Raw genomic sequence first — 25125 nt, forward strand, 5'->3', positions numbered from 1 at the left:
TACGCTTCAACGCGACTTTCGAGGTCATATTTTTCGGCGGCTCCTGTCCGTAGCCGGTGACGTCTACGTAATCCTTCCGCTTTTCGTTTGAAGACGGAACTTCGCTGTCGCAGACTGTCGTTGTCTTCTAGTCCAATCCCTCATTAATGGTGCGCGCCTGGGTGAGCGCTTTCCAAAGCAAACAAAAAGGTTTGTTCCCATGCATGTTTGAAATTTGCAACAAATCATTTTGGTCTAGATTGTTGCAGCTGCTGAAAAGGGTAAAACTGAGCTGACAAACAAAGGGTAAAAATTCCGCACCCCAAACTGGCAACCATGCCGTTGACAGCCCCGGAGTGGCGGGCATAAAACAACTGTCAGCGGGCGTCGTTCGGCATCTCCTCCACATCGTCACAAATTTTGACACGTTTCGGCTACGTCTGCGGCTCATTCGGTTGCGTTCCGTCTTTCTTGGCCCACACAAGCCCAATCCAAACTTTCGCTTCACCAGTGCCACATCCTCCAGAGCGAGCCCGTCAGAGAAAAAGTTTTTTTGGGTTGAAAATGGCCGAACCGCAAACTACCAGCTCCGGATTCACGAAGGAGGAGGAACTGCTGCTGCAGGATTTCAGCCGGAACGTTAGCACCAAGTCCAACGCGCTGTTCTACGGCAATGCCTTCATCATCTCGGCCGTTCCGATCTGTGAGTATCGTTGGGGACAGTGGTTTTGGTTGAGTTGATGGGGGAACGGCTCTAATCGGAAATGGTTTTCCAGGGCTGTTCTGGAGGGTGCACCAGATGGAGCTGCTGCCGTCGCTGGTGTTCTTTGCCATCGTGACCGGTCTGTGCACGTACCTGATGGCGATGGCCTACAAGAACACCAAGTTCTCGCTCAAGCACAAGATTGCCAACAAGCGCGAGGACGCCGTGACCCGCGAGATGACCGCCCTGCTGGCCGACGACAAGAAGATCAGCCGCAAGGAGAAGGACGAGCGCATCCTGTGGAAGAAGAACGACGTGGCCGAGTACGAGGCGACCACCTTCTCGATCTTCTACAACAACGCCCTGTTCCTGGCGGTGGTCATCTTTGCCAGCTTCTACCTGCTGCGCTCGTTCCAGCCCACCTTCAACTACATCTTCTCGGTGGCCGGTGCCGGCGGTCTGATGGCCCTGCTTTCCACCGGAAAGTCGGCGTAAAGCCGTCCACCGGACGCACGCATTTAAGCTAAGCGAAGGCAGATTTTTCTTCTTCTTTTTTACTCCGTTACTCATTCATATTATAATTTAAAAAAACATTTTCGTCACACAAACGACATCTAACCAGGTTTTTTTCGTTTCTAATGCGTTGAGTACTGATTGATAGTGGGAAGATTTTTACTTCCTAAAAACCTAGATTATGTAAGACAAGCGAAATAAAACGACGCAGAAAAGATGGCAAACCTTTCGTTACTGTAATAGAACAAATCGGAAAAGAACAGTTTTGTGTGTACTGCAATAAATGGCGTTAACGCGTGAAAAGGAAATGAATGCGTTTGTGCTAAGATCGTTTTGAGAAAAGAAAGTCCTCGATGATGATTCAAGAAAGAAATATTTATTTGGACACAAAACGCAACACATCACACACTCAAAAAGGCAATCAACATTCTAAACAAAACTGAAATAAACTCGGTGCACCGACTCCGGCTCCAGCGGCTCTTTGCAGATGGGACAACATTTCCGCAGCTGGATCGCCATTTCGATGCACGTGGTGCAGTACACGTGGCCGCACATTGTGGCCGAGATCGGCAGCTTGGCAATCGACTCCAAACAGATCGGACAAACGATCTCTGGCGGCCGGTTAGAAGCGTTCATCTTTTCACTGTTGACACCGTCCTGCAACTCGTTCGCCGGTGGCACATCCTCTACGATGGTATCCTCCAGGGTTATCGATTCCACGACGGGGGCGTTGGCCGCTATCAGCCGGAGAACACTCCGACGTCTCCGTGGTAGCGGTGGCGTGTTGTGGATGAGCGTGGGCGAGCACAGATCCACTGTCGGAATGGTCGGAAGCCGAATGAGCCATTCGTCCGATGGTTCGTCGGTGTCGCTTATGTTGAGGCTTATTCTGGGCTCGCGATGCCAGGCCAGCGGATCCCCTGAAATATTGAAGGCGTTTTCCGACGAGCGATACATATTTCCAAAGCGTTGATACTGAACTGAAATGATGAAAAATGATATTGTGGTTCTTAAAAAAATCTTTTTTTTGTTTTACTGAAATTCACTATTTAAAAGACTAACTAAATGACTGTAAGAAAACTATCCCACAATCATTTCAAGCTTGTACTCATGTACTTACCATTAATTTATTTATTTTTTAAATTTTTTTGTTCCATAGCCACTTGCTTTTAGCAAAAAATGTTGTGGCCTGTGAACGTGTATCACTTATTCAAGTCTTAACTTGCTGCTTGGTTGTCTCCTTTTGTTCTAGATTTTGAGAACTTTTAGAGACATTGGTAGTGTTTGCTATAATAATTAGAGTCAATCAGGGATGCGAAATGATCAAAACGATTAAACGGCTGCCCGTCGTTTATGTAAAGTTCAGTTATATTTTTCGGTAATATGTTATTTGTTACGAAATGACGAGTTTGTGAAGTCGTACAAGAATATCTAGGCTTGCTCACGACTCATTGATTACTGAGTTCTTCAGAGAGCGAAGAAGATGAGAAGCTCAATGATTCAATTAGAGAACTTCATTTGCATTTTTTTTATTTTTGTCAGTTTCTTATTTTATATTTTATTAACAGTCTGGACCCGAAGCCTGATTTTTCTGTTACATTCTTATTGGAATTTCATATAAACTGTAACGGGGATTGCAGGCACCGGGTCCTGACTATTAAAAGCTTCCAAAGTTTTAATGAATATTTTCTAAAAATTATTTTCCTATTTGTAGGTACACATTTTCAAATCATTCAAACAAATTTTATCTAAATTTGTAATATTTTGAAAAACTTCTTTCATTACTTACGATTACCGTTGAATTTCTCTTGCTTTTTAACACTTTTTCATTTTATTTTCTTTGTTGCGTAAGATTTTACATGTTGGAGTTTTTCGTTGTAATGGTTCCGACGGAAGGGTTGAGTAGCAAATTATAATAAGTAGATAAATCAATAAACCAAAAGCAATTCAATATACAGTAGTTGTTCGGTAACTGGGCTGAGAACGTAGCCCAGTCACCGAATGCTGTTCGCTAACTGGGCTGAACGAAAAATAACGAGGGGACTACCGATGCATAATATTTTTTTGATGAAATATAAAAATAAAAGTTACTCAAATTCAATTACAATGATTACTTTTCATATTTCTCTAATTGTGACTTGAAATTACATAAAAGTTTGAAAAAAGTTTTTTTTATTTGTTGAACATGATTTTTGCATCCATTAACCCCTCGGTGATTTCGGTTTGTTTTGGTTTTTTGACGTTTGTCTGCTTTTTAACTGGGCTACGGCCCAGTTATCGAGCGCCCAGTTAAAAAGCAGCCCAGTTAAACAACGCCCAGTTACCGAACAACTACTGTACATTTTGCTCGCAATAGAATCATCAACAAAAGAATTTTCGTATTTTTTATTTTCTTACTCGAAACTTCAATTTCAAGATTTGCTATCCCAAAATTGAATGTTTGATTGGCTATTAAGTTACTAAATATATTTACTCAATACCTCACCAAAATTTTGTTTTCTTTTTTTTAACACTGGAACGCCCAAAGTATGTCCAACTTACACGGACGCCCAAGCCACCCAAAAAAGGTGGAACGGTAACTTCAACTCGCTGGTTCTCGGGCATTACTCAACCAATTGGAACGATTCTTGTTTCCAGTGATTTGTAAGAATCTCTAGATGATCCTAAAATTTTGCAGAACTTGATTTGAACAAATCTGTAATTTCTGCGATCGAAAACATCGTTCCACCTTTTTTAAAAAGACTGCCTTCGCGGAATTTTCGGCGATTTTTTTTACACGCGAAAAAAAAAGTTGGAACGATGTTTTTGATGGCAAAAATTTCAAATTTGATCAATTTAAGTTCTGCAAAGTTCTAGAATCATCTAGACATCCTAACAAATCACTGGAAAGAAGAATCATCTTGATTGATTCAGTTATGTCCGAGTACCAGCGAGTTGAAGTTACCGTTCCAACTTTTTTGGAGCCTTGGGCGTTGGAATGTTAAAAAAAGCTCCGCAATAAAAAAAATAAATAAGGAGATGAATTTATTTTAAAAAAAAATCAGTAATCAGTTTTTTTTAATCTAATCAAATAAATAAAATAAATAAAAATCTAATAAAAAATAAAATAAAATAAATTTGATTTTCTTGTTTTATTGTTCTAGTACCTTTATCGTTTGTTATAACAGAACGAGTTATTTTTCTAACAAATCTATTTTGTGTTGATATCACAGCTAATCTGGGTGTTCCAAAAAACAAACCCTGTCCTCTTGACAATAATGGAAATTAAACCATTCCAGTTATTTTCATCTGCTTGTAGTTCTTGAGTTGTTTTCAAAGGTCTAGACCAGGCCTGCCCAACGTCCGGCCTGCGGGCCGAATCCGGCCTGTGAAGTTATTTCATCCGGCCCGTGATGGCTTTTGAAAATAGTTCTATGACCGGCCCGGCTGTTCATGAAATATTTAAAAAAATGATTGTCTGAATTAAAAAAAAGCTTGAGATCAAATTTTAACATATTATAACAACATTCTTCATGTTAAAATTTAATTCTTATAATTTCTATATTGATATTTTCAAACTGAAAAATGATGCTAGAAAACAAAATTATCCATTTGAAATTTAACTTGGATTGTCTAAAAATGTACAAAATGACTCTAAATTTAAATTTATTTTAGTTTCAACTGTGTTCACATCACATTGAAGTTTTTTTATTTTAACTAAGCAAAACCTAATGTATTTTTCTAGGACAAATTTTCTGTAATAAAGTTTTTTTTAAACGCTTAAAAAACAAATTATTCGTTCTGATCGCTGCAAATATTTTAAAATATTGAGAAATGTCTCAAAATGAGTCAAGAAATTAGGGAGCAAAAATACATTTTTCTATAAAATTTGAAATTCGAAGAGAAACGAATTGAAAATTTTCAAAATATTGTAATAGAGATGTACAACAAGGTTTTTTTTTGTAAAAGATATTCGAATCCAAATCTCGTTTGAATAAATTTTATCATGTCTCATTGATTTTGAGTGTTGAGGAAATTAAACATAAAAAAAATGCAACGACCATTAAAATTTGAATGTTCTTTTTAAATTATATCGAGGTATTTGATTGCAATCGCCAAAAACAATAACTATACAATTTTAAACAAACAAAAATTAAAATGTGTCAGATAAGATTTGAAAGTTATCTTTGTGTTTTATTCTTAAAATCAAGATATACTTTTTACTTTTTTCAACATTTATCAAATATTAGTTCCAGCCCGCCACTGCTTCAGAAAAATCCGCAGGGCCAAAAGGTTGGGCACCCCTGGTCTAGACTGCCGTTCTACGCATAATTGTCCCATGTCATTTTTTGACAATTTTGAGTTTTTGACATTTTCATGTCGTATACTTTAAGCAAAAAACACATAAAATCTAGTACTTTGTTCCGTATGTCATTGAAAACAACATCAAGTCTGTCCCATCGTCATTCTACGCATAATTGGGTACTAAAGCCCTATGTCAATTTTTATGTACAACAGTAAAAAACACGATTAAAAACCATTTCTGATCACTTTTTTTCATATTAATGCCAATTTTTTTTTGACAAGACAACATTTTTTCGATGGATCAACTATGGTCCCCTTGGAACGAGCTGTCAAGTAGGACCTTTTCTGTCGAGAAGGACCGCGAGATTAATTTTTCAAAATTGATTTAAAAATCCATTTTAAACTCTTTGTGGCCGTACAAAGGGTCATTGTACTCAGAAAAATAAGCTTTATCGCTGTGAACAATAATATCAGCAATCTAAGCTTCATTTTAGGACCCAATTGGGTACTAAAGTCTTATGCCAATTTTTATGTACAACGGTAAAAAACACGATTAAAAACCATTTCTGATCACTTTTTTTCATTTTAATGTAAATTTTTTTTTTGACAAGACAACATTTTTTCGATGGATCAACTATGGTCCCCTTGGAACGAGCTGTCAAGTAGGAGCTTTTCTGTCAAGAAGGACCGCGAGGTTAATTTTTCAAAATTGATTTAAAAATCCATTTAAAACTCTTTGTGCTCGTACAAAGGGTCATTGTACTCAGAAAAATAAGCTTTATCGCTATAAACAATAATATCAGCAATCTAAGCTTCATTTTAGGACCCAATTGTCCCACCATATTTTTTTCTATCACGGAATTATTAGTTTAACTGAGTATTATGTCTTGTTTACCTATTGTTTAGCAAGAAGATCACAAATAAGAGTGATAAACTACTAACTGGGGTGATTAGGGACACATAGGGTGGATCGGGACCACCGGGACAATTATGCGTAGAAACACAAAAATCGGACGAAAAATTTCAATCGTGTTTTTCTCAGTTGCACTTTTTCGAACGTGGGACAATTATGCGTAGAACGGCAGTAGAGGTGGCAAAAAAGAGCGAGCCGCTCAAAGAGCTGGTTCACTAAAAAGAGCGAACGAACTATAGAGTTATCTAAGCCCGCTCTCACGCACACTAGCACGCCATTTGTTTTGCTGGATGGTACAAAATTTAACCTCACTTTTTTTCGTGTACGTACACGCAATACATGCGCACGTAGATAACTCTATAGAGCTATCTAAGCCCCATCGCACGCACACTAGCTTACCATTTGTTTTTGCTGACGGGTACAAATTTTAACCTAAAACCCTTCGTGTACAAACACGCAATATATGCGCACGTAGATAACTCTATGGCTCACGAAAAGAATCGTTCCAAGATGGAATGATTTTTAAACTTGTGAACGATGTACTGTTTCAAGTACCTTAGGATAAAAAATGCCGGGTTCGGTGGTGTAGTTGTTAGCGTGGTAGCCGCTCACCCCTGTAAGGTTTGAGTTCAATCCCAGACGGTGGTATTTTTCGAGACGTGTTGCCTGATCACGCCTTCTATCGGATAGGGAAGTAAAACGTCGGTCCATTTGCGTAAAAGAAGTTTTGTGTGACTCACCACACATAACCTTCGGATGCCTAGTAATGAGCAGAAACTTGCAAAAGAGACCACAAAAGAACCGGGGGGTCGTTAAAGTGGATTGCTTTGCTTTCCTATGATAAAAAATGGCAGGGTCAAGAGGGGCAATTTCCCGAAATTTTGTTGGAAGGTGCTCTTAATAGCATTTATGCCAATATTTGAACACAACTCAAACGTTTTGAATGCATATTTTCAGTAAAAAGTTTTCCTTGAAATTACTACAAAAGTCTCGATGCTTCCCCTGGAGTTCAGCCTGCGCAGTGCGCAGACATTTTGTTGGTCGGTGTTAAATATCTAAAGTTTTAAAGAAATTGTAGGATAATCGAAACGTTTGATAATCGACGCTTTGGAATAGTCAATATTTAAGGCAATCTTGTTGCAGAGATACCTACCACTCGAAATGTCATTATACATCATTTTGTCCATCAGTTCCATTCATTCATCCACTGTATTCCAATTGGATCTCCTTTACAAAATTAAAATAGGAGAAATACTCACACTAACGCTATTTACCGTAAAACTTACGGTTCTTCTAGTGTACAACCACAAACTTTCACACACTGGAGCGTCCCATTGATGGTGTATTGGTAAGTACGTTCATTCATTCATTGGATTGATTCTCACGCCATTCACACACACTCATTCACAGCTTCGTTCATCGCTTGCTTCGTCTTTGAGGGTTGTTCCTGCCTCTCATTGTATTGTGAGCTGTTGGTCAAAACAAAAGCATACTTGGACGGATTGCGAGTGCAAAAGTGAGAAAAGTTGGTAAAATTTCCAAAATTTGGTGAAAAACTGGTGCAAACAAGTGCCAACGATGGATTGCGACGAATTGACAGTGGTTGAGGAGCAGAATCAACCGGTAAGTGGTCCTTAAACGGGTCCCCATTTTGGGCTACCCATGCCCAACATATGACCACGCAAGCCAAAACAAAGATGGCGACGGCCGTACGGAAAAGCGTGTGTGAGCTGTTTGTTTTTGTTTTGATCGCACGAAACTCGTCGCGGCAGTAAAATGGGATTTTCGTTTCATTTTTCATGAATTTATCTGCTTATTTCTATTGGTAGCTATTAAAATCTCAATTTGATTGTGTTCGGACTGTATGAAATTCATTCCGGAAGTTGCGAAATCAGCAGGCCGAGCGAGGTTGTTGTTGTTTTCCTGCGTTAGAGGGCTTTGTTTTGTTCGTTTGTGTACTTTTCGTCGCCATTCTTGAGAATAATAATAAAACTGATGACGCAGTTGCGAGATTGAGTTGGTATTGGTGGCACATGCGCGTTGAGGAATTCATTGATGACGTCGTTGTTTTTTATTCCTTTTTTATTTTGATTCGGTTGTTCCGTGCGGAGTTGAAAACAAAATTGAATTTAATGTAGTTTATGAAAAAGCTAATTTTATTCAATGAAAAAATAAAAATAATAAATGCTAATTTTATTGAAAAAAAAAAACATGTGATCGAATTAAACTCGTTTATTGTAGTATTTCAAATCAACAGAGAGTTTTTTTTTTGTTTGGAATAATTTATGAATTTGGAAAAATAACGATTTGAAAAAAACGTAAAACTTTCTTCAAAAATATATAATCATTGATATTTTGTTTTGTTTTTCATTGATTATTTTTTGACGGTAACAAGACTGCAATAATGTAAAAAGCATTTTGTGATACGCTTTGTTAAAAAATGTGAAAATCAGGCTTAATTTTTGTTTTGTTTTTTTTTTTACCTTTTGAATTAATTGTGTATTAAGTCTTATGTGTGGAAAAGCTTCACGAAACAGAAACTAAAATTAAAATTGAAAATATAATTAAAAATAACATTTTCTGCATATCCAGAAGGTCTTTCTTAAACTGTGTATAAAACCATAAAACAATAACCAATTGAATATAAAAAAATACCACAATATTGCATGTTTCAGTTTGTTTTTAGAAATAGAAAAATCGAAGAAAAACTATACATTTTAATTTTTATTTTGCTATGAGGTAGCATTCGAATAATTTTTCTAGGAACTCGTTGTAAAACTCGATTTTTTAGCACTCGTCGTACTGAACCAACTCGGCAAACTACAAGCTAGGGGAAATCTACCCTTTCCAATCAAACACCTATCTTCGTCATATGGAGAGTTTGATGCTCGATTAAAGCTCCAAAAATACTATTTGGGCTATAAACTTACCAGCAACAGCACCGCCTCGAGTAAGCACGCAAATGTATGCCACTTACTGGCCAAAAAGATCACATTTAATGCACTTTTGATCATAATTTGTATTTTGCGAGACCACTTCTCATCATTTTGTTGGCACACACAGTGACACACACGAGAATCCCTCAAACGCTTAATGAATATCGCCAAAATTAACTTTTCACTTTCGCTTACTTTTTCACGGCGCTTAAGATATGAAATTGCTTCCAACTACCGGCAACATGTTCTTTTGATCATTAGTAAGGCACTCACTTGAAGAATAATGTAATAAATTAGCAAGCGCCATCAAAAAAACAAACGCGCCAAGTCGTTTGACGTTTCAATTTTCACTTTACATTCCAATCGAAGGCTGAAGAAAACCGAGCGTGAGACGAAGGCAAAAAAGAACAAAGGCTGGCCGTCAACACCACCAGCAGCACAGCCAGCGATGCCAGGAAACTTTCCCTATAAATGCCACTTTTCGTGAGTGTTGGAAGAAAAAAGAACTAAGCCGATATTAGAAAAATGGGCGTGGCCCAATGCATTCGCCTCGATTAGAATACCCTTGGGAATTTTTTTTTGTTAAATGCTTGGTAAAGAAATAGAATAACTTTTAGTGAAAGTGAAAATAAACAGAAATGTTCACAAAAACTTGCTCTACTCGTTGGTGTACTTGGTTTTAGTAAAATTCAAGGGAGACTCTAGATTATCCAGCATCATTCAAACACGACCGCTTATTAGGATTAAAATGGGTAGATTTCCCCTACTACTGTTTTTCGCGTTCTGCCTGTTTTTTGTTTTTTTTTTTGAAAGTGAATTTTCTTATGTTCCTTCAGCATTTTTTTTTTAATTCTTTGCCATAGAGATTTTCAGCTAGAGCCCCCAGCGTAACATTTTACCTCTCCATATAGGCTGGAGAAACCACCAGGCCGGGAGAAACGGAATGTTACTCTGGGGGTTCCAATCGAGATGTCAAATTAGGGTTTCAAAATGGGAATGATGGAATGATCTAATCGATCAACAATTTCTTACAAAAGTAAGGTCGGAATCAATTTAAAATATGTTTGACAAATATTATGTGCTTGTAAATGTGATTTAGTTAAATTCAATTATTGCTTATTCTCGAAAAAAAAAAAAAAACATTTCTGGAGTTTTTTTTTTAAAAGGACTAATAAACCAATTTTTTAGTTTTTGCTTTTTGGGTGTTTTTCAATACCCCTGACTCAAGGCGGTTCTAAAAACACCCAAAAAGCAAAAACTGGAAATTTGGTTTATTGGACCTTTTCAAAAAAAAAAAAAAAAACCTCCAGATTTGGTATGTTTTCCGACTGACAAGAGCTAACGGGCGCTGGACAATCGCCGTGCAAAATAGACAGTATTAAACTGATGTTTGATAGAAATATGTTATCTTGACAGATACCCCTTTTTATTGAGTTTAAAATGCTTTTTAGAAGCTGTAATCGACAAGAAGTGCTGTTATGCCAAAACAAAGTGATCCATGGAATTACATGGTATGCTTAGCTTTAATTTTCTAATAAATTCAAATATATTTTTTCTAAACATTATGCTCTCTTAAAAGTTTTGAAGGTTTAGAGGATTCGGAAACGTAAAAATTTTACAACGATTTCCACACTTCCAAAATCTGCAAAGCAAAGTTCTACGTCGAACCTGCTCGCAGCACCATCTTTAACTGCGTCGTAGTTGCTGTTCCTGTTGAAAAACTCCCCACACTCCCGGTCGATCTCCCAGCCCCAAACGACGCAGGATAGCAACAAGCATTCCATCTCATGAATGTTGGATTTGGATACCGCGCGTGTAATGCGTAGTAATGCTCAACTTGCCAGGAGCTGCTCCTCCTCCCGAGTCTGTGGCGTTCCTTTCGTCGGCGTGGGCCATGGGGCTCTGTTATTGCGCCTTGGTTGAAATAAATGCCGTTGCCGTCGTCGTCGTCGTCGTCGTCGGTTGTAGACACTACGACGCAAATGTTGAGCAGTGGTGGCAGATTTGAAGTTTTTTTTTAGTATTGTTTGGGTTTTTATAATTTATGTTCATTGAACAAATTCTAAGTGTTCAAAAGTTTAACAAAATTTGCAGCAGTAATAATATTTAAAAAAAAATCAAGTTTTACATAAATGAAATCGAATAATATTGTAGAAGAAGTCCTAATGATGATCATAAATTTCAATTGATTTAGAACCATTTTCGCAACATTTTGACAAAATACTGAAGGAGTTTCAAGTTATTTTCAAACATTTGTTTTGGACAGCTAAAGTTAGTTGTATGCATTCCAAACTCAAAATATTAAAAAAATAACAAACAAAACGTGGTAAAAACATAGGAATGAAAAAAGTGTTGTAAAATGCATTAAAAACCGTTAAACTGCGCCTGATCGCATAAATGTCCCATACGAATTATCATTGCTTTTGAGTTATTGATGCAGTTTGATTCAAAATCGGTTCAGAAAAGTCTATAACATCCAGTACTTTGCTCTAGAAATCAGGAGGAAATCCAGTTTTTCGAAGAAAACTTAACACGTAGCCTTATGTATGGGACAAACTTCAAATGCGTTTTTCTCAGCTTGCAGTTTTGCATATGGGACATTTATGTGAACATGGGCAGTTAAGATGTTTGCATTTATAACTTAAAACAAAAAAATTGTTCGAGAGCACAATTTTTTCGCGAAAAAAAAACTTTTCGAGTCCAAATATGCCAAACACGCAGAAACATGCAAATTAAGTTTTTTTCAGACCTCTATTTCCAAAAATAAAAATTATAGTTTTAGAAAAAAATATTTGGCTTCCTCTTGATTTTTCGGGCCAAAAGTCTTTATTTTGACACTTTGGCTCGACTCGGAGGACAGATCTGAAGTTTTTTTAAAAGGTCCTATAAACAAAATTTTCGATTTTTGCTTTTCGGGTGTTTTTAGAACCGCATTGAGTCAGGGGTAGTCAAAACACCCAAAAAGCTAAAATTGAAAATTTTGTTTATAGGACCTTTTAAAAAGTTAACTCCTGAGGTTCAGATTCAATAGACAAAATTACATGGAAAAACATATGCTTGGACAATTTTTGAATTTCCTTAGGGTGGTCCTATACACTTTTCTCTTAAATATCAGACATTTTCGAACTAAGATATCTCAAGTTCAAAGAAATACTCTCCTGGGATTTTTTACCATTTGTTGTACTATATCTCTCCCCTTTCAAACGCAATCGATTAAAATTTGGCCTGCGCTTTTTCAAGATATTTGAGCTTAATATTGCATCTTTTTATCTTAAAATTACATGCCTTTTCTCTAAAACCGAACCCTAAATTGCTAAGATCAAAAAACTGATTTTTGTAGGTTTGCTCAGATGCTTTTTCTATTTTTGGTCGTAGAAGGTTTAAATTGTGAGATGTGGTGTCGTCGATAAGGTTTCTTGGATTGTCAACAACTTTCTAGAAGAGAAAAAAAAATCCCTTTTTCATTTGCAGTAACTTCTATGAAGAGAGCACACAAGTCAATATTCGAAATCGTGAATTGTATTCACGTTTTCTATAAATGCACCATACTCATGAATAATTTCACGATTACGGGAATTGATATTTTTTCTGTGCAATTTAAAATTTTAGCAATAACCAAAGAATATAGACCAGACTCAATTATCTAAAGTCCTCGGAAAAATTTCACTTCCGATAATCGAACCCAAGTAACATTTTTAAACCAACTAGCCACCACCAAGTTTTATTGAGGTTTTATTGTAGCATCTTGATTGCTTAACAGTTTTATTTGGGCATTCACCGCAACTGTTGGCATTCACTGAAACTATTGATTAGCAAGAGTTAATTAATAGGTTCTAACAGGGTTTTATGTCTCGGACATAAAACCGGATGGAAATAAAAGCCGACTGGCTTTCAATGAGGTTTTATGAAAGTTTTAATAGAGGCTTGAAAACCAGATGGCAATGCCATGCCAAACGGTTTTATCGCATGCTTTGTTAAAACCTAGGGTGTTGTAGCTGCCAAGTGCTATTAGGCATGTAAAAAGCTCACTTAAAACCATAAGCTCCTAAAAGAGCATTTATCGCGGCCAAATAGTAGTGCATAAATATGGCGCTAAACGCGTGCTCTGATTGAATATGAGTGACCGCCAACTTGATTGAAAAAATAGATATTGAAAAATTTTATTTAAATTTGATGAAAACACACATTTATGCTGAATTTCTGGCATGATTAATATAGCGATAGATGTTTAAAAATATTTTGAACATTTTTTTCAAAGAATTGCAATAAAATATTTTTTAATATTAAACACTATGATTACAAAATATTGATTTTTGATGAAGCGAGTTGAATTTTTTGGCTCTATCTCCCCTACATTTATCAATAAAATTTCAACCGCAGCTGAATTTGAATTCAACCGCAGCTGAATTTGAGCCATCAATTGCGAGAAATAAGCTTTCAAATTATTTGGATTACCTCTAAATATCTACTATTTATCATCGCCACTTTTGACAACCATCTCCATAATTTCATTTGCCAAGACGAAGACTTATTTTTGCCAAAATAAAACCTATTTGGCATAAGACGTTTGAAGACGTATGAAATGTCATTTTTCCATAACTCCTGACTAGGTTTTAACAAAGGTTTTATCAAGGCTTTGAGGATGTTGTTAGGATTCAGTTGTAAAGCCTTGAACTCCTATGTAGGTTTTATAAACAACCTTTTGCGGAGGTCCTTTTGGGTTTTAAGTGGGGTTTATCAAGGTTCTGGGGAGTTTGTTACGACTAAGGGGTTTTAATGTTGGTTTTGGCTGATACGTTTTATAGCGGTTGTGACAGCTTTGATAAAGCCTAAAATGTTACTTGGGAATCTATTGTTTTTCGTTGTCTTGTTTTGGGTCGTTGAGCTCAAATGTGATCGCAAAAGTATTCCAAAGTGCTTTGGGAATTTTAAACTCAAGAAGGCAAAAAATGCATTTGCTATTGAAACAGGCAATCAACTGCTCAAATTTGACTAATAAAAGGACGCGTATGTCAAAGTTGATGTTACAAGTGAGAGAATAAAATCCATGAGAAAAATGTCCATGATTCGATTAATTATCCGAAGTTTCTAAGAATCGGATAATCGAACTTTTTATCATCGAACCTTGGATAATCGATAATCAAGTTTGAACTGTATTATACCTTCAAAACAAATTCAAAAAAATGTTTGGGCTCAATTTAAAATTCAATTAACATTTGAAAATTATTGAATTTCTGGTAGCAATGTAAAGTGTGCAAATAATCCAACGCGATAAAAATTGGCACCACTTCTCCGTCTCAATGAAATGATTCGGAGAGCGTATATGAATCGCCAGAGCGTAATTCCGCGAGAGAGAAGAAGAGAGCAATGCCTCACCGGCTGCCTGGCGGTGTACCGCGCGCTTTCCGTCCCAAGTGACTATTGCAGGGGGGGTTGAACATCGAAATCAGTTGCGTTCCGAGTCTTTCCAATGTAACATCACGCGGAGTACGCCGTATCGTATCGCCTTCGTCGTCTGGAATCCGCCGCCTGTCGACTCCAAAGCCTGTCCCGAAAGGCCGATCTGATCGACGACCCGACGTTCCCAAGAGGTCACGGTTCTAAGGGCTGACCTCCATTGGAGTACTCAGGAACAACTCGCAGATCTTCACCGGGACCAGTTCAAAGCGTGAACTCTAAAACACGCGGCCGAGGTCATCTACGCAGCGGAACCCAGCAGGTCAGTCATGACTCAAACCGTGAATCTCCAAGTGTCCACCGGCGCCCCAAAGTGACCACTGGCCAAGTTACCAAGCAGGTCGTCCCCCGGTCAGCACTAAACTCAAAAAACTCGCCAAATTGCGCCTTCTCCGTCGTCGAGCGTTCCACCCCAACCACCCCTCCCTTCTCAGCTCCTCACCTTAACCGTTTTCGAGCGGCGGTTTTATTACGTCGCAAAAAATCTGCAAGTGACGACGATGTAGGGCGTTGCGTTGTTGGTTCGGTCGGTCGTTCGGTCGTTTGCTCTCTCTAGCATAACGCCGCCGGTTGACGACATGGGACGTCGCGACGCAGCTTGATGCGTCGCCGGTTGCAGTTGCAATGTTCTGGACGGTGCATTTGGTTGCACTTTGCTGCACAGTAGAAATTTAACTGATGATAGAATAGGTTTCAGGAAAATTTATTCAAATTGACTTTCCTGAGTAAAAGTTACCTTCATTACAAAAAATAATTGAAATGTTACATTTTACGCATCACAACTTTTGTTTGCTGTGTGTAGTGTTGATTGATGGATAAACTGGTATGGAAGTTAAGATAAAACGATTTTGCCTTGAAATGTTAAGTGTGTTTAAAGTTGTGAAGCCTCGGCAAGGAAAATGCGTTCGCGGAGGCGATAGTTGAGTTTGTAACTATCAGAAAGGCACTGTTAGCACATCACAGTCTTATTCGTAAAATAAAAATACATTAAATTACTTCAAAGCGTATTGAAACTCATGCCCAATAATTACATTTTGACTCGTATGCTGGCATTAATAGGAGAAAGTAGTTTATGCATCAAATCGACACGAGTCGTTTTGCAACGAGTTCCAGACATCATTTTTTTTTTGCAACTCCGGAACACCCTTTGAGTGGAAATGAAAATCAAATGTCCAAGCCACCGTTTCGTTAAAAAGTTGAAATTTTCAGCATTTGTTTTGAAAAGTGTTTCAATTCGATTCTGCTGTTTTTGGTAGAGAAAAGTAGGCTGTTTCGTCGTGCGAGTATGACAGGAAAAGTGAGTAGGGGAACTATACCCTTTTTCAGCCTATTTCTATTATCGGCCTATCAGCACTTTGATCGTGAATTACAGCTTTCATAAAGTGTTTTTGACTGTTCCAAAGTAATAAATAGCTCAAATTAAAGTGAGCAAGCAACTCTCCATTGTTGATACATCTGAAAATGTTGATTTAATAGCAGAAAACGGCAAAAGTGATGAGAATTGGTCGAACGGCTTAGGGTGATTAAAATGGGTATATTTCCCCTAGTTTCACAACGGAATTGCAAAAACCAATAAATATTTCTTCAAAAAATTCATGTCATTTCAAAGGGCATGAATTAGGCTACCATGTCCTTTTATGAAATTTGACCAAATTTAAGAATATGCCCAGAATCTAGGGCTGCATCATTGTTTCTCTCTTTTCAGTTCATGGGTAGCAATCAGTCACTTTGATTATCTCAATAAACTATTCAAAATCTATGGCAGTCTTTAAAAACATGGATCGAAAGTGACTTTTGGCAAATTAATTAAGTTTTAACTTTATTTTGCCAACGGTTAAAAGTAATTTAGTGTAAAAATAGAAACTTCATAAAATTTAAATTCTTCTTAGTTTAACTTTTGAGCAATTCTCTGAGATTTCGGTCATTCGATTTTTTTTTATTTTTTTATCCGGCTGAAACTTTTTTGGTGCCTTTGGTATGCCCAAAGAAGCCATTTTGCATCATTAGTTTGTCCATATAATTTTCCATACAAATTTGGCAGCTGGCCATACAAAAATTATGTATGAAAATTAAAAAATCTGTATCTTTTGAAGGAATTGTTTGATCGATTTGGTGTCTTCGGCAAAGTTGTGGGTATGGATTTGGACCACACTGAAAAAAATGATACACGGTAAAAAAAAATGGGTGATTTTTAATTTCACTTTTTGTCACTAAAACTTGATTTGCAAAAAAACACTATTTTTTATGTATGTTTTAGAGGACATAAAATGCCAACTTTTCAGAAATTTCCAGAATGGGCAAAAAATATTTGACCGAGTTATGATTTTTTGAATCAATTCAGATTTTTTCAAAAAATCGAAATATTGGTCGCAAAAATTTTTCAACTTCATTTTTCGATGTAAAACCGAATTTGCAATCAAAAAGTACTTTTGTGAATTTTTGATAAAGTTCACCGTTTTCAAGTTATAGCCATTTTTAGGTAACTTTTTTGAAAATAGTCACAGTTTTTCATTTTTTTAAATAAGTGCCCATGTTTGCCCACCTTTGAAAAAAATATTTTTGAAAAGCTGAGAAAATTCTCTATATTTTGCTTTATCGAACATTGTTGATACGACCCTTAGTTGCTGATATATTGCCATGCAAAGGTTAAAAAACAGGAAAATTTATGTTTTCTAAATTGATGTTTTCTAAGTCTCACCCAAACAACCCACCATTTTCTAATGTCGATATCTCAGCAACTATAGGTCCGATTTACAATGTTAAAATATGAAACATTCGTGAAATTTTCCGATCTTTTTGAAAAAAAAAAATACCTTCAAAAATTTAAAATCAAGAATAACATTTCAAATGGGTGTAATATTGAATGTTTGGCTTGTATGAAATGTTAGTCTTGATTTTAAATTTTTGAAAATATTTTTTTCGAAAAGATCGAATGTTTCATCTTTTAACATTGTAAATCGGATCTATTGTTGCTGAGATATCGACATTAGGAAATGATGGGTTGTTTGGGTGAGACTTAGAAAACATCAATTTTCCTGTTTTTTAACCTTTGCATGGCAATATCTCAGCAACTATGGGTCATATCAACAAAATGCAATAAAGCAAAATATAGAGAATTTTCTTAGCTTTTTAAAAATATTTTTTTCAAAGGTGGGCAAACATGGGCACCAATTTTAAAAAATGAAAAACTGCGACTATTTTCAAAAAAGTTACCTAAACATGGATATAACTTGAAAACGGTGCACTTTATCAAAAATTCACTAGAGTACTTTTTGATTGCAAATTCGATTTCATAGCTCGGTCAAAAATTTTTTGCCCATTCTAGAAATTTCTGAAAAGTTGGCATTTTATGTCCTCTAAAACATACATAAAAAAATAGTGTTTTTTTGCAAATCAAGTTTTAGTGACAAAAAGTGAAATTAAAAATCACCAATTTTTTTTACCGTGTATCATTTTTTTTCAGTGTGGTCCAAATCCATACCCACAACTTTGCCGAAGACACAAAATCTATCAGAAAATTCCATCAAAATACAGATTTTTGAATTTTCACATATCATTTTTGTATGAACAGCTGCCAAATTTGTATGGAAAATTATATGGACAAACTAATGATGCAAAATGGCTTCTTTGGGCATACCGAAGGCACCAAAAAAGTTTCAGCCGGATAAAAAAATACAAAAATTAAAATTAAAGAAAAAAGACCGTTTTCGTAGAGAACTGCTCTTTTGTTAATTGAAGTTTTTATTTTACGAAATTGATATTGAAATTGATTTTTTTCAATATTACTTTACACATGATTATAAAAAAAATATCGATCGTTTTGTTATCAGGAGTGACAATAAGTCTGGGGGTTAGATTGGGTCATGACCAAATCTCATCCGATGACGTTTCTAAAAGTTAAGCTGTCCAAAGAATCATACAATGCCGTCCCTTTTCCAATTCAAACTAATTTTCGTTGAGAAAAAGAGAGTATCAAATGTTTTCATAATAATAGTAAATTAACTATTGAAACTATCCAAATTTGTCGCCGTCTTGATAACTTGTCGTACGTGCATTTTGGGCCAAATTGAGTTAAGAACGCCATTTTGTGCAGATCACAATGACTCCACGGCGTGTTTTCTAGAACAACCTTATCAGGAAAAAATAGTCATCGCCACTTCCAAATGTGTCTTATAGGAAATTTTTTCAGCTTTCCAATGCTTCTAAAAGCGAAATGTTTCATCGGGAAATTTCTGAGATATCTCTATTTTAAGTTTTTTGGTTTTAAATTCCTTTATTATTTATTGGAAACTTCATACTAACAGTCCAGAAAACTTATCAAATGATGTGTTTCATGGGTCATTTACTCATCAAAATGTGCAGACAAGAAACAACTTTGTAGAAGGTTGCAAACCGCTAAACATTTTGAAAATTATGTTTTATCTAAGTTTTTGAGTATATGGGATTTATTCAGAAATTAAAATCATAAAACAGTGTAAAAATGTATTTTTTACAAGAGTTATTTGATAATTACATATTTTTTGTGTACAAATATCACGTGTCTACTCTGATTAAGCTTGTTCAACCGAAACTTTGACAGATTTGTGATTGTTAATGGTATTATTGAATTTTAATGAATAAATTTGATATTTTCTTAAGCAAACATTAACCAGGAACATAAATACAAATATGATTTGAAATCGAAAATGTGCTACATATTACTGTAGCAAGCTTCAGAAGTCATATTTTCATGAGTATTACATAAAGATAAAATTTTATAAAATGTTTTCTGTAGAAAATGCACTTAAAAATAGCAATAAAACTCGAGTCTTCCAATTCAGAATTCTGAAAACACCGTCACAAACATTTATTTTTGTTTGAACAAAAATTAAATAGTATTTTAACAAAAAAAATCTAACAGAAACTTTCTTTCCAAACTATTTGAACAAAAATCAAGACATATATATTTTTTTAAATGAGATTGAAGATGAGAGTCTTATCAACTTCTAAAATATTGCTAATTCCTTGATCATTTAACCCTCTACTGCCCAAATTTTTTTTTCGAAGATATTTATTTTTCCCGTGTTCAGGAGGTCATTTTGAGCAACTTTTGTTCTACGAAAAACTTTATTTATCTTGTTTTATGTTTTTCTTGTTTCATTTTTAGTATTTTAATTTGCATTTATATTGTTTAGTTTATGTTTGTTTTTGGTAGTATTTGGCCTACTCTACCACCTAATATGATTACATTTCGCCTATCTAATTTTTTCACGTTTTTACAGTCACTTTTTCAATTTTTTGCATGTTTTGCACATTTTCTGTTATAGAATCGCACCATCATCATTTAAATTGCAAAAAAATGCGTAGAGGCATAGTCTGGGACACTACAAAAATTACTGCATACATCTTTTTACTGAAAACATAGGAAATGTTAGTAAAAAACACAGCCAAAGTTGACCCCTAAAAAAATGACATTTTTAAAAACATTGGCAAAGTCACATAAAATAAGTTAAACTTCCAACCCTGAAATTTTCTAAAATTTTAAGAGTTCTTCTTTCTAATGCTTTTTAAAGATCAAAAATCGGTTGGAAAATTGATTTTTGGCGAATTTTTAGATCGAAGCCCGTCTAAAGGCGGGGTTAGGTTGTAGAGGGTTAATACAAAAAAAAACTGAAACAATCATTTCATACTAATGAAAAGTATTTCTACTAAAGCTAGCACCAGTAATTTGCAGTATAATTTCGAGTTTTGTACATGTTTTGTATCCATGCAACTAGTTAGTGTTTGATTAAGGAAATATGATATTTATTCATAAAAATGTTGTAATAGGGGAACATCATCTAATTCTAGCGTGCCTCTAATGTTGCCATATCAGAACTTTGGCACTCAGCTACTGCTCATTAAAGGCGTTTTTAACTGAAATCGAGTTATAAATAGCTCAATTAGAAGTGAGCAAGCAAGTTTCTATCAAAAGTTTTGCAAAATTAGTTGTTTAAATAGTGATAATGAGCAAATTGGACGGAATTAGGAGCAAGTCCTTAACCTGCCAAACATACGAGAATTTCCCCTACCCTCTTAATTTCAAACCTGTAGAAATTTCGGTTGTATCAGCTAATTCCAAGCTGAATCAGAGCAGACCGGTGTTCTTTGTACACAACAATTATGTAATAATCTATTTGTTCTTGTAAAACTAATATTTCAAAACGGTTTTATTATTTTATTATTTGAATAAATCCCACATATTTAAAAATTCGGTTAAAATTTAATTTTCAAAATGTTTAGCGGTATGCAACCTTCTACAAAGTTGTTTCTTGTCTTATTTTGCACATTTTGGTCAGTAAAATACACATGAAACACACCATTTGACAAGTTTCCTGGAAAAAAAAGTTTCCAATAAATGATCAAGGATTTTAAAAGAAAAAACTTAAAATAGAGATATCTCAGAAATTTCCCGATGAAACATTTCGCTCTTAGAAGCATTGGAAAGCTGAGAAAATTTCCTATAAGACACTTATGAAAGAAGTGATGACTATTTTTTCTCCTTAAGGTTGCCCAGAAAACACGCCGTGAGAGATTTTCAACGAAATCCGAAAAAAAAACTATGTGCATTTTTGTCACTTTACATATGAAAGTAGTGTCATGTCGTGCTATCTTGTCACTCCCTGAAAATTGATGTAAATGCGACAACTGGCCAAAGGGATTCCGGGTCAGAACGCGTTTGACGCATGTACAAGTTAGACTACCGTAAACATTTGTAAATTATAACTCGGGACTCCAGCAACCAACTTCAACCAAACTTCGGGACAATGCACATAGTGGTCAGCCAAACAAAACGTGTTTGTTATTGTTTACATTGCGTGCTTTCGTTTTTGTTTATTCAAGGTCAAACATTAAAACGCCTTTTTCACGGAACGTTAAAATGGCGGGTGCTGTAACCCGAAGCCTTTGTTCATCGTATCAAAAAGTGGCCAAAGACCAAATTGGAAATTGGACGGGCTTTCTAAAAATAATATACTGAAAAAAAGTGTAAAGAACAATATGTATATCCCAAGGGTGCAATCTTTCAAAATAGGTTAAAAAAAAGAATTAATCAACTAATTTAAACTTTATAAATATTTCAAAAACATAATTGTGGATATTTTTCAGTTGCAAGTAGGTGGTTTGACTGTTTATTTCATCATGAGCAGAAAAAACTGCTTACTTACAAATCCGCAATTTCCAATTTCCATTGTTTGCTTGAAATAATATTTTTTATAGGTCTTTATTGTTTTTATTAAAATGATGGAAAATGTATTTTTTCTCTCTCTTTTATCAAAATACCTGCTTTCTGGGTCAACTTCAAAACCATGTGCGCATACGGAACGAAGCGCACCATTACTTTACACTAACTTAACATTGTATGGTACATTTCCCGCTGCAGCTCATAATTAATAAGCGTTGTATTCACCTTCCGGCAACTGTCTCGAAGCCGTGGAGAGTGGGTGAAGTAGGAAAAACAACAGCGCCCCCTCTAACTAATCACTATTGTGTGTTTTTCTTTCTTGTAGGAGCGCAAGGAAAGCGGCAAGCGGGGACGTAAACCAGGCCGCAAAGCTTCAACGGAGAAGATCGATATGAAGGCAAAGCTGGGTAAGTAACTGGGTGGTGTTGCGGAGTTAAAGTCGTGTTAATAATTTAAACATATCACGTGCAATTTTAGAACGCAGCCGACAGAGCGCGCGCGAGTGCCGGGCACGCAAGAAGCTACGCTACCAGTATCTGGAGGAGCTGGTCAGCGATCGGGAGAAGGCCGTGTTCGAGCTGCGCCGCGAGCTGGAGAAGCTCCACTTCTGGGCGCTGGAGATCGATGCCGGACGCTTCCCGGAGGGTCTGCAGGAACTGCTCGAGGAGCTGGGCGCCATGAAGCAGGAGTAGATTCGGTTTGGAATTGGATTTTTTGTTTTATTTTTTGTATTAGTCCGCCCTAAGTTTGCTCCGTTGGTATACTTTATAAGTATCTGAGTTGAGTAGGATTGGGAAACATGTAAATTTGGCCTGTTCCTCGGTTCAATTCGACTTTTGACGATTGGTTCTAGTTTGATTCGTTGATCTGATCGTTAGTGACGTTACAGATGTATGATTGGCTATCAGTTGGTTTTAGTTAAACGTTATACTTTAATGTAGCTTTAGTTCGCTTAGGTTTCTACCAAAATGTTGACAAGAAAAAAATAAACAAAAACATTGAAAAATAACTAAAAACACAAAAAAAAATTAAAGTTACCTCAAGTATCGGTAATATTAAGTACAACCAAAACAAAAGGTACAATAGAAGATAAATATAATCATCAAACAATAAAGCAAACCTTGATGTACATAAACTAACAAGTCCCCACAACGAGACAGTGATTTAAAAAAAAAACAATGCATTATATTAGCCTTGTCATACGTAGTCGCTGCACTTAAAACTGGTTTCCTGAAGTTGATCCAATCGTAGAGAGAAAGGAACAAAACAATAGCTCCGCTTGAACGGTAGTGCACTCTCACGCGCACACTTACCTGAAGAAAAGAAAACAAAAGGAACAAAACACGATTTCCGCTTTGCTAACTGCAACAGAATTAACAAGGTGACAAACAAAATTAATACAGCAACTATTTTTGTAATGCCGATTTATAAAAGTACCAATTAAATTATTACATGGAATGGAAAAGTTGTGTTTCTGTTTTTACTTGCGATGACTTCAAAACTGTACGGGTATATGACCTTACGTTAGACCTAGTAACAATGATGCCACTCATTCTTCAAATCATTCATAGACTTGGTGGTGGAAGTGTTAAATTAAAATCTACTTGGGGCAGAAAGGGCCTCCCTTTTTATTTTCATTCATTTTTAAAATTTCGTTGAGATTGGAATGCTAAAATCTTGATAGAAAAAAACCACCAAAAGATCCCCAAAAATTTACTGAAACGAGGTTTCGCGGAAATAATCAATTTTCTATGCATCAAAAGCTTCGTTTTTTCACCAGGAATCATAATTCAAAATGGCTAACGGTAAGAAAAAAAGGCAGTCCTCACCAGCAGGATCGGCAGATTTGAAGAAGCTAAAGAATGCCGAAGCGCTACCTGCAAACCCAGGCAGTCTGAGCAAGGACGCTCAAAATTCGTCTGGAAATCAGTTTGCTACCCTCCCTGTGGACGTGAGCGAGAAGGAAGAATTTGAACGACGGGAGAAGGTTCCACCCATTTTTGTGAAAACATCGTCATCGGATTCGGTGCGAAAGTGGCTGACCGGGTTTATCAAATCTGGCGCTTTACGAGCTTCCATTCGGTTGTGTGCTGATGGACTAAAAATTCTGCTACCTGACAGAAAGAATTACAACTACGTTCGGGATTTTTTGAACAACACAAACATTGAATACTACAGCCATGACGATGTACGACATGGATGTGAGTGTGCTGAAAGAAGAGCTAAAAACTCTTAAGTTGAACGTAATCGAAGTCTTCAAGATGACGAGATGCAACAAGGACATCAAGTATCTTGATCAACTGTACCTGGTTCATCTCGAGAAAGGATCGACAACGCCGTCTGAGCTGAAAGCAGTTCGGGCAATTTTCAACATCATCGTGACTTGGGAACGTTATCGTCAAGTGCACCGTGACGTGACACAATGTTCGAACTGTTTGCAGTTTGGGCATGGTGGAAGGAACTGTTTCATGCAACCTGCGGAGGTGAGCACAAAACTCAAGCTTGCAACACAATCAACGAGAACATCGAAGCCAAATGCTCCAATTGCGGTGGCGACCATTCGACCAAGAATCGGAGCTACCCAAAACGTGCTGAATTTGTAAAAAATCGGCAGCAAGCGACGAAAACACCACCAGCAGCGGGATCTGTTCGAGTGGTTCCAAATCTACAGCCATTGCCGTTGAACCAGCGGCAAAAAGTTGTAGAGAATACAACACCTCCAGGCTTCAGTCAGCAATCGAGGGAAAACCAACCAGCATCAACGGATGAAGGCAGCAGTGACCAGTTTTCACTACTAGAACTTCTGAACATTTTCATCGAGACGACAACAACACTGTGTGGTTGCAAAACTCGCCAGGAACAAGTAATAACCGTTGGAGCACCCGTCTTAAAATACAATTTCTACACAGAAAAAAAAGTGTGATTTTACAGGACACTGAACGGATGTTTTGAATGTAAACATGCTTAATGTAAATTTGAAAATCGTTGTATTGCTTTTAAAAAGGGTAAATGTAAATCGAAATTGAATGTAACCTTTAAATCCCATGTAAAGGATCTCAATTTTGTTGACATTGGCCAAATTTGAAAGTATGAAAAGCATGTAAATGCATTTTTGATGTAAAATGTTGTAAATGTAAAC

At 36.3% G+C, this 25125-nt stretch overlaps 3 protein-coding genes across 3 annotated transcripts; 2 read left to right on the plus strand and 1 right to left on the minus strand.

Annotated features, from left to right (window-relative positions):
* Window positions 1–389: 389 nt before the first annotated feature.
* Window positions 390–1503, plus strand: LOC120417348 (translocon-associated protein subunit gamma). The gene is made up of 2 exons (XM_039579350.2): window positions 390–682; window positions 756–1503. The coding sequence occupies exons 1-2, from the start codon at window positions 544–546 to the stop codon at window positions 1175–1177; spliced, it is 561 nt and encodes a 186-aa protein (XP_039435284.1). The 5' UTR covers window positions 390–543; the 3' UTR covers window positions 1178–1503.
* Window positions 1504–1551: 48 nt separating this feature from the next.
* Window positions 1552–2556, minus strand: LOC120417349 (E3 ubiquitin-protein ligase RNF4-like). The gene is made up of 2 exons (XM_039579351.2): window positions 2316–2556; window positions 1552–2175 (listed from the first exon to the last, which is right to left on the minus strand). Exon 2 carries the CDS (start codon window positions 2150–2152, stop codon window positions 1625–1627), a length of 528 nt encoding a protein of 175 aa, XP_039435285.1. The 5' UTR covers window positions 2153–2175; window positions 2316–2556; the 3' UTR covers window positions 1552–1624.
* A 5304-nt stretch (window positions 2557–7860) lies between these two features.
* Window positions 7861–23319, plus strand: LOC120417352 (REPTOR-binding partner). The gene is made up of 3 exons (XM_039579354.2): window positions 7861–8015; window positions 22312–22393; window positions 22464–23319. The coding sequence occupies exons 1-3, from the start codon at window positions 7971–7973 to the stop codon at window positions 22676–22678; spliced, it is 342 nt and encodes a 113-aa protein (XP_039435288.1). The 5' UTR covers window positions 7861–7970; the 3' UTR covers window positions 22679–23319.
* The last annotated feature ends 1806 nt before the right edge of the window (window positions 23320–25125 follow it).

This window comes from Culex pipiens, chromosome 2, assembly GCF_016801865.2.
Source record: "Culex pipiens pallens isolate TS chromosome 2, TS_CPP_V2, whole genome shotgun sequence".
Classification (NCBI taxonomy): Eukaryota; Metazoa; Arthropoda; class Insecta; order Diptera; family Culicidae; genus Culex; species Culex pipiens.

Excerpts from the sequence above, each read along its gene's own strand:
- LOC120417348 (XM_039579350.2), top strand. The coding sequence starts at position 544 with ATGGCCGAACCGCAAACTACCAGCTCCGGATTCACGAAGGAGGAGGAA. Across the intron at positions 683-755 it reads CATCTCGGCCGTTCCGATCT|GGCTGTTCTGGAGGGTGCAC; the intron begins GTGAGTATCGTT and ends ATGGTTTTCCAG.
- LOC120417349 (XM_039579351.2), bottom strand. The coding sequence starts at position 2,152 with ATGTATCGCTCGTCGGAAAACGCCTTCAATATTTCAGGGGATCCGCTG.
- LOC120417352 (XM_039579354.2), top strand. The coding sequence starts at position 7,971 with ATGGATTGCGACGAATTGACAGTGGTTGAGGAGCAGAATCAACCG. Across the intron at positions 8,016-22,311 it reads TTGAGGAGCAGAATCAACCG|GAGCGCAAGGAAAGCGGCAA; the intron begins GTAAGTGGTCCT and ends TCTTTCTTGTAG. Across the intron at positions 22,394-22,463 it reads CGATATGAAGGCAAAGCTGG|AACGCAGCCGACAGAGCGCG; the intron begins GTAAGTAACTGG and ends GTGCAATTTTAG.